At 34.9% G+C, this 19956-nt stretch overlaps 1 protein-coding gene across 1 annotated transcript; it reads left to right on the top strand.

Moving 5' to 3' along the window:
- Positions 1-2663: 2663 nt before the first annotated feature.
- On the top strand, positions 2664-3972 carry LOC149843891 (uncharacterized). Its single transcript, XM_090001983.1, has 2 exons — positions 2664-2894; positions 3721-3972. The coding sequence occupies exons 1-2, from the start codon at positions 2673-2675 to the stop codon at positions 3805-3807; spliced, it is 309 nt and encodes a 102-aa protein (XP_089858109.1). The 5' UTR covers positions 2664-2672; the 3' UTR covers positions 3808-3972.
- Positions 3973-19956: the final 15984 nt, after the last annotated feature.

Here is a 19956-nt window from a genome sequence, read left to right as displayed (position 1 = left end):
ATATGCAACTCAATTATAAATCCTTTTATGTTCTATATGTGGATACATGGCTCGGTAATATAAGTATTTGTGGTTTGCAGACGATTTGATCTGGAGTTGCAAAGCAAAGTTTCACATCTCACTAATGCAGAAGTACAAAAAGAACGTGAAACTAAGTTTGTGGAGTGGTTGAAACAGTTGGTAAAGAAGCTAACATAAATTTTGTACTTATAAACAACACTAAGTTACTTAATTGATCGTGATCACAATAATTGTTTATGTCTGTGCGTAGGTTCGCCATGGTGATGTTAAAGATCAAGGAATATGTGATTTAGAAAATGGTCCGACCAAAGTTGTGCAATGCTACAACGGGTATATCGTAAATGGTTATCGATTCCATACAAAAGACTACGGTATAAACAAATCAACGATAAATAGTGGCGTGTGTGTCAAGGGTAGCAGCTACGGTGAAAATGAACATGATTACTACGGTGTTATAGAGGAAATAATGGAGTTGACTTACTTAGGCATGAATAACAGGGTTACGGTATTCAAGTGTCATTGGTTTGATCCAACTGCAACAAGACTCGACCAAACTTCAGGCATTGTGGAGGTGAATCATAAATCCAGGTTTGGAACATATGAACCATTCATATTAGCCTCGCAAGCTCAACAAGTTTATTATACTTCATATCCGAGTATAAAAAAGTCAGATAGAAATGAATGGTGGGCAGTTTGCAAGGTGAAATCCAAACTATACCCCGAGTATGATCAGTTACAAGAAGATGAGTTAGCTGAAGACAATGATTACTATCAATCAGATGATGTCTGTGACTTCGCTTATGGTCACGATGTTGCGCATGATATGCATGTCATATCTCCATTGGCTGATGAAACATTCATAGAGGAATGTGATCCAAATGATGTACCAAGTGGATGGGCAAACAATGAAGAAGAAGAAGAAGAAGAAGAAGAAGAAGAAGAAAGTCAAACTAGTGACGAGGAAGAATTCTCAAGCTAGTGAGCAAAATCTTATACTATAAACCTCTATTTAAATGCATTGTAATACTTAATGTGAGTTGTATTGCAATACTTGGTGTGAATGATTAAAAATTTTATTTCAATGTATTGTAATACTTGATACGAATGATTCGAATGCATTGTAATACTTGATGTGAATGATTTCAATTATCTGAATGTATTATAATTTATGCAATTAACGAATGATTTGAATTAGTGCAATACTTGATGTCAATGATTTGAATTATTTGAATGCATTGCAATGCTTGATGTGAATGACTTGAATGCATTGTAATACTTGATGTGAATTATTTGAATGTATTGTATGACATATGTTATTTGTTAGAATATGGTTCATGGAGGTTATAGTGGTCGCTCATCCAGTAGTAGCCAGGCTCAACCTTCATCTTCACGGGCTCCTGTGATAGGTATATCATATAACTAATTAGATGCTTGATTAGTTTAAATGCACATTCTGAGAACTTGGTGTGTATTTTTTTACAGATGATGTTGCGCCTGTACACGACCCACCTACACCAGTTGATCGCACAAGTCAACAGCCAACACAGGAAACAGGGTCTTCTCAGGCTGGCACAAGAAGACTCATTCGAATAGTGTATATCGATAATCGACCGTAAGTATTTTGTTTTCAATTATTGCATATCTTTTAAATATTTTATATTGATATTTACTGTGTAACAATTCATGTGCAGCACGAGGTTTGAGCCACAAGAAGTAGTACGGGAGATTAGGAATTCACTTCTTCAACATCTACCAGGACCAGTTGCTCAATGGAAAGAGTACCCAAAGGAGGTATTAGACAGATTGTGGTCCTCATTCATGGTATACAGTTGTTCCTCATAGTTAATGTGTTTCATATTTAATTTATTTAAGCAATGTCTACTAACTTTCTGAAAATATTTGTAGGCTTCGAATCGCTTTGCAACTACGGTGGAAGAAAATGATGCAAGGAAGGTGTGGCAGAAGGTGGCTGCCAATCGATTTGCAGACATGCTGCACACTATGAAGACTGCAGCAAAAAAAGCATCTGGCGTAGTAGATGATATCCATTACTGTGGAAGGGCCATGGTCCTATTACTATCAGGAGAGATTACTGGGATGAAATGTGCGATATGTGGGCGGGAGATGCATTTAAAAATCGCTCTGCGAAGGCTTCACAAAATCGATCGAAGATGCCCGAAGCCCATCTACACACAAGTGGATCTAAGACATTTGGGAGCCACCTAAAGAAAATGGTAACTCGTCAATATATAATATTAATTTTATAAGTATTGTTGCAAATTTGTGTACTAAATCTTTTGTCATTTAACTTCACAGGAAGCAGAAAAAGGAGGCAGTGTACCATATAAGGATGTGTTTGTAGAAACACATAAACGGAAGACCACGGGAGTCTTCGTATCAGAGAAGGCGAGAACGACAACGGTATGTATTAATTCTATTAATAATCATTGCAATATATATGCAAGTCATCATAATGTTATCATTAATTATTAATGAATACTTTAAACATTATTTTGTAGGAGGCATATGAGCAACAAATGGTAGAGCGATATGGCGAAGACGCTACTCAGCATCCATCATTTGATCCTACAGCATGGGTGACTGCAGCAGGTGAACCCAAAAAAGGTCGCGTGTTCGGGTTTGGGAGTAATATGAACACTTCACCAGTTATTGGTTCTTCCAGTTACGGCTCACCAACTTCTTGCGCCGACATAAGCTCCAAGCAGCCGACTATTCTTTCCGGTGATGATGTACGCGAGATCATTAATGAATCACTGAATAACTACTTCCAATACACCGTCGCCCCCTTTCTCCGAAATGAGATCAAGGCCGCTGTTCAGGATAGGGGATCTTCGATTCCAGGTCCCTCTCAGGTATAATCACATATATAGTTTTTTTGACTGTCTTAAAGCACATCTGAGCATGGTAGAATCACATATAGAGTTTTTCTAGATGCCTTAGAACACATATGAACATGCTATAATCACATATTCAATTTTTTTACTGCCTTAGCACACATATGAGCATGATAGAATCACATATATATATATATATATAACTTTTTGTCTGTCTTAGAGCACATATGAGCATGATAGAATCACATATAAAGTTTTTTTGATTGCATTATAACATATAAGCATGCTATAATCACATATTCAGTTTTTTTACTGCCTAAGAACACATATGAGCATATTATAATCACATATTCTGTTTTTTGACTGCCTTAGCACACATATGAACATGCTATAATAACATATAAAGTTTTTTAACTGCCTTAGAACACATATGAACATGTTATATATCATTTATGATAGAATCACATATAAAATTTTTGGCTTTGCCTGCCTTAGAGCACATATGAGCATGCTATATTCACATATTCAATTTTTTTACTGCCTTAGCACACATACGAGCATGATCGAATCACATATATAATTTTTTGCCTGCCTTAAAGCACATCTGAGCATGGTAGAATCACATATAGAGTTTTTTTATATGCCTTAGAACACATATGAACATGCTATAATCACATATTCAATTTTTTTACTGCCTTAGCACACATATGAGCATGATAGAATCACATATAGAGTTTTTTTATTGCCTTAGATCACACATGAGCACATGATAGAATCACATATAGTGTGTAATTTATTTCATTATATTTTGTTTATCAATACTGACTGTTCTTTTCTTGTGTAGGCTGCTAGCGATAATCAGGGTAGTGGAGCTGAAGGGACAGATAAAGACAATGAACAAGAAGACGCACAAAATCTTGGCGATGATTAGAGGACTGTGTTGAAGAAGTTCTATTTTTTTTATTTTTCCTAATTGTAATTGTTGAATTGTAAATAATTAAACTTCTTAGTTTTAAGGTGGAACGATTAATTATTATAGATACTTGTTATATGAATTTTTTTGTGTGGTTTGTTTTTTATTTACAGGAAATATAAATTGTACAGGAAATATAAATTGTACAGTTCTCGGTAATTAATTTTTAAATAATTTTTTTTTGATTTTTTTTCGTTTTTGCGACGGATTAGCGACGGATGATTCCGTCGCTATTCATATTAATCTAGCGACGGCTTAGCGACGGAATTAAATCCGTCGCCACGCCGTGGTCGCCGTTTAGTACCGGCGGATTGGCGACGGAATATAGCGCTCGTTATTCAGTCCCAATTAGCGACGGACTTGGCGACGGAATTATTCCGTCTCCAGTTAGCGTCGAAATATTCGCGACGTAAGCATACTGTCGCCGCGTTGTCGCTAATCCGTCGCTAACATGATTAGCGACGGATTAGCGACGGATTAGCGACGGAATGTGGTCGTCGCTAAGCTACTGCTTTGTTGTAGTGATCTAAACATATACACCCAATTTTATCATATATATTTAAACTCAATAATATCTTTTAGAACACTATAATAGTCTATATTATACTCCCCTATATCACCTGCACACGTAACCATTACCCCAATGCTCTGAGAATTACAGTCTTGACCTCGAGACTGTGTATGAAACCTGATTTTATTTACATCACAGTTTGATAGGACTATGATTCACGTTCAGGTCTTCTTGCGAGACTTCAGAATTCTATAGAATCATCATCGTGAGCTTGTAGAAACTAACTTGCAAACTTCTGGTCATGTCGTATTGTAGCTTTCTGAACATTATTACAGAAGCCATGGATTATTTGCTTATATTACCTTAGATACAGTTCAAATTCAATGTAGTTGTCCAGCACATACCGATGAGTTGTTGCATGTTCTGAATCTGAAAGTACAGTTTGTAAACCGCCTATGAATTTCATATCAATGTCAAGTGAGAAAATAGACAAACTGGGTGACCTTGTTGTGCTAAGCCGATCATTATGCCAATTCTGATGGTTAAATCTAGTATCAATACTACTAAGATACATTGTGCAAAATATTGCACATTCTGTTGAAATATATACTTCGCCAATGAAACTTTCGGTTGTGCTTTGTTCCTCACAGTTCGCTTGAATCTACCAAAGAATCTCTCGATTAAATACATCCAACGATATTATATTGGTCCAACAAGTTCGACTTCACATGGTAGATGAATGGCTAGGTGTACCATGATGGTAAAAAAATATAAGTGAAAATATCTTCTTCAAAGTACATAAGATTACCAAAATATTTTCTTTCATATGCGTTAAAACATCTCTTCTCGACGTCCTTGCACACAACAGTCTGAACATATCACCCATGTTATTTGCAAGAATCCAAATCAATACCCTAATCCTAAAAAAGTATGCATTTATGCTAATTAAAAATATCTTAATATAATAATAAAAATCAAACATTCGCTACATGCTTAATGATAATAAAAAAGATAATAAACCCTAATTCCTACAAACATCATAAATTATGCATTTATATTAATTGATAAAAAACTATTAATATTCTAATTCAAATAAAGCATTCATTATTCATGAATTCATATTTAATAGTAATTAGAAAAAGCACAAAAATAAAAATCCTAAAACCTTAATTAAATACTCATGTTATTTGCAAGAATCCAAATCGATATCCTAAATCCTAAAAAAAAAACCATGTGTTTATGCTAATTAAAAATTACTTAATATTCTAATTAAAATCAAACATTTATTACATTCCTAATGATAATAAAAAAAACACAATAAACCCTAATTACTACAAACATCATAAATTATGCATTTATGATAATTGATAAAAAACTATTAATATTTTAAGTAAAATCAAGTATTCATTATTCATGAATTCATGTTTAATAATAATTAGAAAAAATAAAAAAAGACCTAAAATCCTAATTAAACACTCATGTTATTTGCAAGAATTCAAATCAATACCCTAAATCCTAAAAAAGCATGTATTTATGCTGATTAAAAATTCCTTAATATTGTAATAAAAATAAAACATTCATTATATGCCTAATGATAATAAAAAAAAACACAATATACCCTAATTCCTACAAACATCATAAATTATGCATTTATGATATAATTGATAAAAAACCTTTAATATTTGAAGTAAAGTCAAGTATTCATTATTCATGAATTCATGTTTAATAGTAATTAGAAAAAAAACCTAAAATCATAGCTCAACGTTTATGTCATTAAAAAAAAACAAATCAAATTCCTAAATCCTAACAAACATCACTCATAGATATACTAGTTAAAAAAAACATAAAACCCTAAAATTTTAACTAAAATCAAGCATGAAATCATAGAATCGTGTTCAATGTTTATTGAGAAAGAAACATAAAAAATATGTATAAAGATGATCCAGCAGGTGGAGGGTTAGAGAGAGATTAGAGAGAGAGGGATTTGGGTGAAGAAGGGAGCAGACCAGAGGGAGGGGATGACCGGCGACAATCTGACAGGTGGAGGGTTAGAGGGGGGGGGGTATTCAGGTGAGGGAGGGAGCATACTAGAGGGAGGGGATGGATGGCTATAGCTCCGTGGAGGGTGGCCAGAATCCGACATCGGGGTAGAGGAAGCCAGTGGTCCAACACGGGTGGAGGGTTAGAGAGAGATCATAGAGAGAGATATGAAAAGGGCCCATCAATCCCCTTTTATAAACTCTATAATGGCAACATAATTGTCATTATTATTGATTAAAACCCTATAACAATGACATAACTTCATTTTAATCTATAACAGCGAGATCATTTGTTCGTTAAATATAGTCGTAAAGTATTTTAACAATAATATCTAACGGTTAGATAATTTCACCATTATTTTTAAACTCTATAATGATGACATAATTGTCATCGTTATAGAGTAAAACCTAAAACGATGAGACATGTGCAGAGGCAAGGCATTTCAAGGGATATTTAACTCATCATGTTATTGATAAGCTAATAATGACAAGATTCATGGTCGTAATAGAGTAATAATAGCAAGATATTTATGTCTCTGCTATTACCTATCAATTAGCAGGGACAAAAATATCATCGTTATTGCTTTATCAGTAGCGGTGAGATTTTGTCTCGTTGAAAAAGAGTCACTCCTATTGACCCTCATCCTTGTAGTAAGGGGAAACCCTCTATTTACACTACAGGAAAAATGTTAATTAGTGATGGAAATTGGCAACGAATTATTTTCATCGCAAAGTTGTGACGGATTAGCGAGAGAAAAGTAGTCATCACTAAAATTGAAATTTGCTGCAGAATTAGCGACGAAAACATTCTGTCTCAAACTTCATTGCTAATTAGCGACGGATTAGCAACAAAAAAGTTCTGTGTCAAACTTTATCGCAACTTAGCGATGGATTAACGACAAAATTTTTCCATCGCTACTTAGCGATGGATTTTAAAACAGAACTTTTTCATCACTGCTCTGTCACTATTTTTCGATATAAGCCCGTCTAAGGTGCAAAATTCTCTCTCTCTCTCTCTCTCCTCTCTCTCTGATTATCCCCAAATCGGGTTCTCAATCAGAGAACCCTAACCCTCTGCCTTTGCCTCCGTCGGCCCTCCTTGCATCCGGCTACCTGCCACCGACAACCCAGACTAAATCCACTCCTCCGTTGCTCCCTTCTCTGAGCACTGATCCTTGACTCACTGGAGGTCACTCGATGCCAGAACCCTCGTGCACCATCTGCCACTGGCGACACCCTCTGCCTCCCCCCCCCCCTCAGGTGTCTCTCTCTCTCCTAGTCTCCTGTTGTCTTCCTCTTCGTCTCCTTCTATTTTTTGGCAGGCAGGCAGAGGCTGCCTGTCCTTTATTTTTTTTTTTACCAGCAGGTAGGGGTTGCGCTCCAGCTTGTCTCCCTTTTTCGACCGGCAAGCAGGGGCACCTCTGCCAGTTTTTCTGACATGTTGGCAGGGGTGACACCCCCAGCCGCCTGTGACAAAGAATAAGGCAGGGAATTTGGGCACCTCCCTTGTTCCTTTCGACCGACAAGGGATTTTCCCCTACTGCCTGGGTGTTTCTGGCATGCGGGGGAAAGGCTCTTGCCCCACCCGTTCCTTATTTTTCGCCAGGGATGGGTCGAGTTCCCTCCATGTCTTCTTTTTCTTAGGTTTTGAGGGAGGGGCTCAGCCCCCTCCCGTTTCTCCTTCTTCGTAAAGGAGGGGCTGAGACCCCCTCTTTGTTGCTTGGGTTACTAGGGAGGGGTTCGGCCCCGACTGTGCCTCCCCTCTCACCGTCGCCCTCATCCCACTTTGCCGTATATAAATATGCATTACAATATATAAATATGCATTGCAGGTACGTAGCTGAGCTAATTGTGCGATGCTTAGTGCTAAGCAACACATGCAGCTAAAAATGCAATACAAAAAGAAATAAGAAAAAAATGCAAAGGCAATGCAAATCGGGTAAATACCCGTGGTGAGTAAGTGATGCAAGCACATCACATGTTATTTACTTTCTTGGATGCAACATTTTCCTGTTCACACACACTTAATTGTGGATATCTAAAACTGTTTTGCTGGAGTTCGGAGATCATGATGAACATGATTTCAATGTATGAAAATAAAAGTTCTCTTATTTTTGTAGTTCAGAGTCCATGCTAGTCATGATAGTAGTTAGCAGGATATTGGAGTGTGTTTATTGTAGGTATATATTTGACATTATTATGGCATGAATGATTGAATGTATTACAATGTTTGACATGATTGTATACATGCTTGCATGAAGTTATTTTCGAATTAATTATAACCTCCATGTGAAATTGTATTTTGAAAACATGCTTAAATTGAATGTATCATATTTATGAATGTAATTTCATCTTTCTAAATATATATATATATATATATATATATGTGTGTGTGTGTGTGTGTGTGTGTGTGTGTGTGTGTCGTGTATCCATGCTTGCATAAAGTTATTTTCGAATTAAATATGCCCTCTATGTGAAATTGCATTATGAAAATATGCTTAAATTAAATATATCGTGTTTATGAATGTGATTTCATCTTTCTAAATATCTTTGTGATATATATATATATATATATATATATATATATATATATATCCAACAATGCATGATAAATTTGATATTTTTTTCATCAATGCATTATTATGATTCTCTTTTAACTGGTGAAGATAATATCCGTAACATTATAGGATAAAATGGTTATAAACCATGAATGAATGTACAATAGGATAGTTGATAATGAGATATCACTTGAATATATGCATAGTGTTGATAGTTTTATTAAATTTGCAACAAGTATCAGTACAATGGATCCCATCGGTCGGATCAGGTGCCCCTGCACGATGTGTAAGAACAATCATTTTGTAGAATCTCATGACATTAGACATCACCTATACAGGAAGAGTTTTGTGAGTGGTTATCAGAATTGGATGCTTCATGGTGAAGAATTTTGAAATAATTTTAACGTACGGGTGGATGTGGTGCATGATAATCTATATGTGTATTTGATATTTGATGTTGCGGGACCAGAACTGAGTTATGGTATGGGTCCTAGTGACGTACAAACTAGGGTAGAGGAAGAAGCATCAAATGATGCAGATAGTAGATTTTATGACTTACTTAGAGATGCTGATGAGCCACTGTGGAATGGTTGCGAGAGTCACACTATCTTATTTGCAGTTCTTCAACTACTGAATTTGAAGTCAGAGTATAATTTGAAAAATCATGTTTTGACCGTCTATGCTTTATTGTGAAGACTATATTGCCCAAAAATGAGAAATTGCCACAAAATTTCTATCGTGCGAAGGTTATGGTCAACACTCTAGGTATGAGGTATCAAAAGATAGATGCTTGTCCAAATCACTGCATGTTGTATTTCAAAGATCAAGAAAATAGCAGATCATGTCCGTCAAGTGGGCATCCTCAGTTCAAGCAAAAGACAAAAGACAATGGTAGCACGATGTCAAAAGAAGTGACATACAAGTCACTCTGCTACTTCTCGCTCACCCTTAGATTGCAATGATTATATATGTCTTCGAGGACAGCTAAGCACATGAGATGGCATGCAAATAAAGTTTGACATGATGAAGACAAGATCACGCATCCTGTTGACGCGGAAGCTTGGAAGCACTTTGATCGTACTCATCAGACTTTCGCAATGAAAGTAAAAAATGTTAGGCTAGGTTTATGTATAAATATATTTAATCCATTTGGGGGTAGATCAACCACATACTCGTGTTGACCAGTATTTGTCACCCTATACTAGGATGTAGTGTGCGACAAGTGGGCAGGCCAAGAATTTTAAAACCGCTCAGCAAAGGCTGCACAAAACCAAACAAAGATGCCCGATGCCCATTAATAACTAGGACTTTTGGAAGCCACCAGAAGAAAATGGTAACTCATTAATATATATTGTCAAATTTATAAGTATTGTTATATACTTTTTAATTGATTTTTTATCATTTAACATTACAGGCATTAGAAAAAAGAAGCATTGTGCCTTATAAGGATGTGTTTGTTGAAACACATAAAAATAAAAGTATATAAGAGTTTGTATCAGAGAAGGCGAGAGCGACAACAGTATGTATTTATTATATTAATAAATATTATAATAGATAAGTTACCATGAACATTGTAATTCTTAATTATTAATCCATACTGTAATCATTACTTTGTAGGAGTCATACGAGCAACAGATGGTAGAGCGATATGGCGATGACTCCACTCAGCATCCGCCTTTTGATTCTGCAGCATGGGTGACTGCAACCGGTGAACCACAAAAGGGTCGTGTGTTCGGGTTTGAGAGTAATATGAACACCACACCAGTCGTTGCCTCCTCCAGCCAGAGGACTCAGAGTTCTCCCGCCAGCATCAACTCTCATCGTCCAATTCACCCTACTAATTCTTGGGATGGTGTCCGCCAACTTATTAAGGACACTGTGCATGACTTTTTACATGAAGCCATTTCTAACGTTGTCCATAATGAGTTGTGCAGCCTTTTTTGGGACAGAGAAACTTTGTATGCAGGAGCCCGTCAGATATGAAAGTTTCATGTCATTTGTTTCATGTCGTTAGATTTCAAGCTAGTATATGCATGATTTCATCACATATAAAAGTTTTTTGACTGCCTTATAACACATATATGCATGATTTCATCACTAAAAAAGTTTTTTGACAACCTTAGAACACATATATAAGCATGATTTCATCACTATAAAATTGTTTGACTACCTTATAACACATATATGCATGATTGAATCACTATGAAAGTTTTTTGACAACCTTAGAACACATATAAGCATGATTTCATCACTATGAAAGTTTTTTTACTGACTTATAACAATTATATGCATGATTGAATCACTATGAAAGTTTTTTGACAACCTTAGAACATATATGAGCATGATTTCATCAGTATGAAAGTTTTTTGACTGCCTTATAACACATATATGCATGATTGAATCACTATAAAAGTTTTTTGATAACCTTAGAATACATATAAGCATGATTTCATCACTATGAAAGTTTTTTTACTGCTTTATAACACATATATGCATGATTTAATCACTATGAAAGTTTTTTGACAACCTTAGAACACATATAAGCATGATTTCATCACTATGAAAATTTTTTGTCTGCCTCATAACACATATATGCATGATTGAATCACTATGAAAGTTTTTTTATAATCTTAGAACACATATATGCATGATTGAATCACTATGAAAGTTTTTTTATAACCTTAGAATACATATATGCATGATTGAATCACTATGAAAGTTTTTTGACAACCTTAGAACACATATAAGCATGATTTCATCACTATGAAAGTTTTTTTACTGCCTTATAACACATATATGCATGATTGAATCACTATGAAAGTTTTTTAACAACCTTAGAACACATATATGCATAATTGAATCACTATGAGAGTTTTTTGACAACCTTAGAATACATATGAGCATGATTTCATCACTATGAAAGTTTTTTGACTGCTTTATAACACATATATGCATAATTGAATCACTATGAAAGTTTTTGACAACCTTAGAACACATATAAGCATGATTTCATCACTATGAAAGTTTTTTTACTGCCTTATAACACATATATGCATGATTGAATCACTATGAAAGTTTTTTGACAACCTTAGAACACATATATGCATAATTGAATCACTATGAGAGTTTTTTGACAACCTTAGAACATATATGAGCATGATTTTATCACTATGAAAGTTTTTTTATTGTTTTATAACACATATATGCATGATTGAATCACTATGAAAGTTTTTGACAACCTTAGAACACATATAAGCATGATTTCATCGCTATGAAAGTTTTTTTACTGCCTTACAACACATATATGCATGATTGTTATACATAACACATTTATTTGATAGCCTTATAAACCATATATGCATGCTTGAATCACTATGACATTTTTTTGACAACCTTAGAACACAAATTTGCATGATTGAATCACCATAAAAAATTTTTGTCAGCCTTAGAACACATATCTGAATTTTGTTAATGTCCTTCACTTTATTTCTAGTCTATGTGTCATTCATCCATGTTACTTTGATTGCCTTAGATTAGGTGCATTGTATATAATTTATTTCATTATATTTTGTTTATCAATACTAACAGTTCGGTTCTCTTGTAAGATGCTAGAGCTGATGGAGGCATGGATGAAGGGGCATATCAAGACAATGAAGAGGATGATGTTCTGAATCTTGGTGATGATTAGATTCATGTGTTGAATTTGTTGCACCTTCTTATTGTTTCAAACGAAACTCTTTGTATATGTTCACTTGTAAATAATTAGAACTTGGCAAGGATTATAGTGGATCTATACGTTTTTTTCCCTTGTAACTTGTGTTAAATTTGTTTCACCTGCTTTATATATGTATTTTTATGTGTACTTTATTTTTTATACACAGGATATATAAATTATATAACGAGAAATTTTTTCTCGATATTTATATTTCAAATAAATTTTTTTTTTTATTTTTTATTTATTTTTGCGACGAATTAACAATGGATAATATCCGTCGCTAATTAGTATCAACCTCCAATTTAACGACGAATTAGGGACGAATATTTATCCATTAAAAAACTGAATTGGCCGATGTTTTGCAACGGATTGTAATCTGTCGCTACAATAGCAACGGATATGTATCTGTCGCAAAACCAAATCTTTGTGGATTAGCGATGACCTCACGATGGATCATGGCATTCACTAATCTATCACAAATTAGTGATGAAAGTAGTGACATATATGTTCCGTTGCTAATTAGCGACTAGGAAATTGCGATGAAAGTTATCCGTCACTAAACTGTTTAGCGACAGATTGACGATGGATTGGTGACGAATTATGTTCGTCGCTAATCTGCAAATTTATTGTAGTGCTATACATAAATGAGAGGCTCATAGAGTTGTTGGGAACTTTTCAATGGCTAGAAATAACCTTGTTGGAGAGCTTCCATAACTCTATTGGCTTTTGACTAAAAAGCCCTTAAATAAAAATAAAATACAATAAAATAAAATAAAAGAGTATTGTGCTCCTAATGGGCATAGTCATAACAATGAAATGATAAAAATACCTCTAATGAGTAGTACCTGTTACAATGATATATATATATATATATATATTGTTTATTTATTTATTTATATATATGCATATTTATATGTATATATCATAGTAACTTGTATCATTGAATTTCTCTGAAAGATTTTCAAAAGTTGATAAATCTCAAGAGTATCTTGGTAATACATAAAAAAATAAATATAAATTTTAAAAAATAAGTAAAAAAAAAAAAAAAAAACTAAAAGAAACAGTCCCTTCTTTTCTTCCTTCCATTTTTTCTTTTCCTTTTCTTCCATTATTCCTTTTCTTTCATTTCCTTTCCTTCCCCCCCCCCCCTTCTTTTCTTTTTTCTCTTCCTTCTTTCTTTTCCTTCCTTTCTTTCTTTCTTTCCTTCTCTTCCATCTTTTCCCTTCTTCCATTTCCTTCTTTTCATTCCTTCCTTTCTTTTCTTCTTTCTTCCCTTTTTTTCTTCTTTCCTTTCTTCTCTTTCTTATTTTTCTTTCTTTTTCTTCCTTCCCTTTCTTATTTTCCTTTCCTTCCCTCCTTCTCTCCTTCCTTCCCTTTCTGTAGCGATATTTATTGCAATAATATCATGATATTATCGTGAGAAATATAATTTGCTGATATATTGAAAATATCAAGATATATTCTCCATATTATCGGCTACCTTGAAATAGTAGATAATAGCACAATATTTTCAATATATAGGTGACTGATACATATATGTACATACACATATATATGTATATACAAACATGTACAACTTAACAAGCTCATCTGAACCAATTGTTCATCTTTGGATAGAAGCAACTATGAATCAGTTGGCTGACTCACCCTATTCAAGGTCGAAATTAAATATCCCCAGAATGAGTTGGGTAGGCAGACTTTGAGTTTGGCTCGACTTCTCTAAAACAGTGTACAAACATGGTAAATGAGGTAATTGGCTAGTCTCTTTTCTTTTAGTCATGTCAGCCATAGCTACAATAATGACTTTCTGTGAGACTTCCAATCCACCAAAACATTGCCCTCTTTTTTGCTAAGCTGAGTCACTGCTCTACCATCAGAAAGGCATATTCTTTTGACATAGTGAACGATATATGCTTGGAGATGAAACAAATCTGCAAGCTGAGCATGCCCAAGTACAAACCTTTGGCATATTCTTTGACATAGTGAAGGATGCCTAGACCTCATCTTTCTTGGTGAAAAAGTATACAGCCTAGGGCAACATGAACACTCTCTTCTTTGTCACAACCTTCGCCTTATGATTCATCATCATCATCATCAAACTTGTCCTTCATCTGCACCACCACCACCACCATCACGCGTCATCCTTTTCTCATTTGCAGAGTGTCGTCATCAGCAACATTATTATCATTTACCAACCTGTGACCGCCATGTTTATGTATCACTAACTGAGACTACGTAATTGAGATCAGGTGCAATGTAATTTGTACACTTTTAAGTGCGCTGCTGCACCTGAATCAGTCACTGCTTCCATCATCAGATGCACCATCTTGGTCATACATTATCATTGATATTATCGTCTGTATTCCCTCTGTAAGCCTCTTCAGTACCAAAAATTTGGCTGCGTCATCACTATATGTGAACTAATAGTGTACCATCATGTGGCATTAACATCCTTTTTCATAAATGAGAAAATATTGCTACTCTTGGCAGTACCGTACCCTCTAATAAAAAACACTTATGGATCCGAAACACTTATTCATTCACATGTTTTTTGCTTTTTGTGGATCAAGCCCTATGGATATGATTTATATGGTTTGTTTAATCAAAAACATATTTTAGATCGTTTGATTGTATTGTACAAGCTGTTGTTCTAAAGGTTGCAAAATTCAAGAGTCTACAATGCATGAAAAATTCACTGTTAAGAAAATAATATTTTACGTCTAAACCATCCAATCGAAAGCTCATTTCCTAATAGGTGGTCCATGTTGAACGCATTCGTGTGGTCAAATTGATCAAATAAAGCCAACACCTATGAGATTCAACTAGTGAGTACCGAACTCTAGAGCGTAGCCAATCTTTCCCCGTGATAAGCCATCTTGTGGTACCAAACTGCAGCTAATCCATGAGTTATCATTATTGTAGGCAAAAATTGCCAACAAACACATCTACAGGTTAAGATTAAGCAAAAACAATGTCTTCAACTGTGATTTTTTGTAGGGTCTTAATGGAGATCTGGTCATAGATCCATTAAGCCATAATGAGTAGAAAAGACCATTTTTTCACAAGTTTCGTGATCTTTTGTTTTGTAGATTAAGCCCTATAGATGTGATCTACAAGGCCTTTTTAGTGTGAAACAGGACTTAAAATGTGCTATTACGATGTGTAAGCAGGTTTTTCGATTGCATGATAAATCAATGGCCCGCAATATTTGAAAACTTCAGAGCTCAAAAAGAAGTGCATGTTGACATATGAGGTCACATTGAGTCGATAAGTAAAGTGTCTTCAAGGGAAAATGATTGTGGGATCACTTTCAGGTGTCGATCCCATGCATGAAGCAAAAAAGAAGGATGAGGAACATGTCATGATAAATGTAAAAAAAATAAAAGAATGTTTTTTCAGAAATTTCCGAAAATATTGGCATGTATGAAAATTAAAAACTATAAAAGCATATATATATATGACTATATATGGTTTATCATGTTAATATTATGATAAAAATATGATATTTTCAGAATAGGTGAAATTTTTTGAAGGGTATTTTTGTTAACCTTTTCTTAATAAAGAAAACAAGAAAGAAAGAAAGAAACGGGAAAAAATATCTCATCTTTTTAAAAATGTATCATAATAAAATCAAGATACTTCCAAGGTATTGATATTTGTTTCATGGAGCAATTTTTGCTAAAAAGAGTCCCAACAACACACCCTTCTCCTCCCTTCTCTAGTGCAGGGAGAGAAAGGTGAACAAAAATCTCTCTTTTTATTTAATATCATGATAAAATCAACATCTTTCCAAATGTCAGAGTTACATGGAGTAATTTTGCTGAAAAGAGTCCCCATAGCACACTCTTCTCCTCCATCCCTAGTAAAATTCTTGAATGCTCACATACTAGACTAACATGGTCAGGTTCGCCGCGTGCTGCATGCGTGCATGTCAGCCATCAAAAAAACGCGTAGTCTGCTCAAAAGTTATTGATCTCTTTGGCCCAAAATATGGCCAATTGAAACGACATACGCACTATCTCATGTCGTGTTTGGAAAAGAATTGACACAAACTATTTGTTGTCGTTTACTGCTATTTTGGAAAATTTTAGGGCATCCTTTCAACTATTGGATTGCAATCATTCTTATATGGCGTAAGTTCCATCTGTATACGCACTCACCTACCCCCTCTCTCTCTCTCTCTCTCTTTATATATATATATATATATATATATATATATATATATATATATATATATATATATATATATATATATATATATATATATATATATATTTCTCTCTCTGTTTCTCTGGCATCCTTACTGGTTTGTAACCCTTCTTATATGGTGTAAGTTCCATACGTATACGCACTCACCTACCCACCCCCCTTCTCTCTCTCTCTCTCTCTCTCGGGCATCCTTACAGGTCTGTAATCCTTCTTATATGGTGTAAGTTCCATACGTATACGTACGCACTCACCTACCCACCCCTTCTCTCTCTCTCTCTCTCTCTCTCTCTCTCTTACACGTAATTTTCTATAGTTGGTTAAAAAGAAATTAAAGTTGGTAGTGAGCTTGAGGCTCATTTTATGATATATGGGCATGCTTTGATATATAATTAGCTTTAGGTCCTTATCATGCTTACTGAAGTCTTAGGTTGATCAGCTAATCACATTCTGGCTTGTTCATTTGAAAAATGCTGAGAAGTAGACGTGGCGCACAGACACCACGTCAGGGTAGCGGCACCAATTTGCTGTTTGTGGCTTTCGTGATTTGGAATTGAGAAGTCCAATTCCTTTATTTGAAAATGGTCATGGACACTAAGCAATCACTTACGTTGTGGGACCCTCACTCGTTGTCGTGCAATAATGAATGAGTGAATCTCTCTCTCTCTCTCTCCATAGACATATAATGCCTTTTTAAAGCCCCCACAATCTCTTGCTAAAGCCCATGACATTGACCTACACTAAAATTCAAAAGACAGTATGATGCTGATGGATGGCAAACAAAGAGGCAATTCCCAGATAATCACCATCAGCCAACATAACCAAAAGAGTTTAAACAATTAGAGCATCAGGAAAAAAATTCAAAAGACAAAATGATGCTGACGGATGGCAAACAAAGAGGTAATTCCCAGATAATCACCATCAGCCAACATAACCAAAAGAGTTTAAACAAAGGAAAAATGTATAGACCTTTCACTTATTTCAAGTTTGATGAGCTAAATTAGATTTCACGTTTTGTATCCAATGTCGACATGAACTTATGTCACACAAAGACACTGATACGAACCGCCACTCGATACAAGTCCATGATGCAAGTTTGCAATTTTTTTGGCAAAATTTTGATATTTTACTGTATAAAAATTGAAAACAGCACTAAAAATATTCAACTTTAATAAAATGTGCGCAAGTGCCAGGGGCGTGCCGCAGGACATGTCATGCTAGGTGGTGTCCCTAAACACACACAAACGGCATAACTCTGTGACATATATAGAACTGATGTTCTATTTGAAGGAAGATCAGGTACAATGTGATCATTGCACATCTTTAGTGTGCTGCTGCACCTGATCACCCACTGTACAGCATCTCAGCTGTGAAAGCATATCAGGTCATTTGGAAAATGAGGGAAAAACTCATCCAAGCATCGTGACCATTGATTGCAGGTTCCTCGATGAACGCCACATGGCTCGGATGGTTTTGTTAAATTGTATCAATTCATGTATACATATATTTATATATATACATAGAGGGATATATATATATATATATATATATATAGCCTCGGGGGTATTTACATTTTTTTCCATTTTACGCATATTAACACGTGAATGTGCATGTAACTTTTCTTCCTTTTTTTTTTCTTTCTTTCTTTTCTTTCTTCTATTTTCTTTTTATTTTTCCTTTTTACCTTTTTGACTAAAAGTCAAAGGTGGGGGAGACGTTGGACCCCCGCCAATAGTTAGATTTCTAACAGTTGGAGGGGCTCCAACGTCTAGTAGGAGCCCCTCCTTTTGGTCTCCTCTTGTATTATAAATAGGGGTGTATATCCCCACTATTGTGATTCATTCTTGTGGGAGCCTTTGTGCTTACCTTTGCTTAATAGATTCAATCTTTTGCATTTCAAGTGTTCTCTTTGTACCTTTATTTATTTGTTCAAGTGTTCTTGGTGTATCTTTGTACATGTATCCCTTTGTAGAGTTTGTGCTTGTAGTGCACATCTTTGAAGATATTTTTACATGGCATCAGAGTCAGGTTGGCAGAAAAGAAGATCGTGTATTTTGTTCTCTCCATTGGGTGCCTCAAAAAGCATGACATCAAATTTTGGTGATCGGGGTAAAGATTAGTTTCTTCATTCAATATTTTAGAAGCATCCTACATCGAGTAGGACCTTATATCTCCTTGTGGTATGCATCTCTTCTCTTTCTTCTTCTCTTTAATGGGCGAAAATGACTCTCACTTCTCTCTTGATTTCAAATTAAATGGATTTAATTATCATGTATGGGTCGAGAATATGGAGGCCCATGTCAAAGGTAAGGGTCTTTGGGAATATGTTCAAGGAACTATTCTCAAACATGAACCTAAAATCACTATCTTTGAGAAAAGGAAGATTAAGGTTCTTGACGAAGAAGAAAGAGAAAAAACTTTTGAGGAATACAATAAAAAGCATGAAGAGTGGGAGATGAAGAATTACAAAATTCTTTTATGGTTTTTCTCTTTGGTGGAAACAAAGATTAATGCCAATATATTGCAATTCAAGAAAGCATATCAAGTATGAGAGTATCTTGAATGAATGTATACGTCAAGAGACTTGTCCCATAAATATTATCGTCAAAAGAAGGCTTTAACTTTTCATCGAGGAGAGATGTCGGTTAGAGAATATTTTGCCAAATTATTGGCTATTTGGGATGAACTTGCTCTCTTTGAACCTAAATGGAGTGGAGAGGCAATCAAATTGAGGCAAAAACAACTTAAAGTTGATCACTTTTTTTATTTCTTAAATGGGCTTAGACCCGAGTTCGAACAATCTAGATTCTCTCTTTTATCTTCTTTTTCTTCTTCACATTTAGAAGATGTTCTTACCAAATTAAGTGGAGAAGAAACTAGATTAAGAATGATTAAAACCAATCAAAATGTGTTGGTCGTCTTCTCTAAAAATGAGGATGAGGGAGCTTACGTTGTATCTAGACCGAGGAAGAATGTCAAACCTTATAAACCGCTCCACTTCAACAAGAATCAAGGAGGAAGAGAAAATAACAGACATTATGGAAGAAGAGACTACAGTAAAATCGTGTGTCATTTTTG

The sequence above is a fragment of the Nuphar pumila genome, chromosome 3 (genome assembly GCF_984573655.1).
Source record: "Nuphar pumila chromosome 3, dmNupPumi1.hap1.1, whole genome shotgun sequence".
NCBI classification, from domain to species: Eukaryota; Viridiplantae; Streptophyta; class Magnoliopsida; order Nymphaeales; family Nymphaeaceae; genus Nuphar; species Nuphar pumila.
Note: the sequence above shows the minus strand (reverse complement) of the source record. Positions and strands in the feature narration are given on the sequence as shown.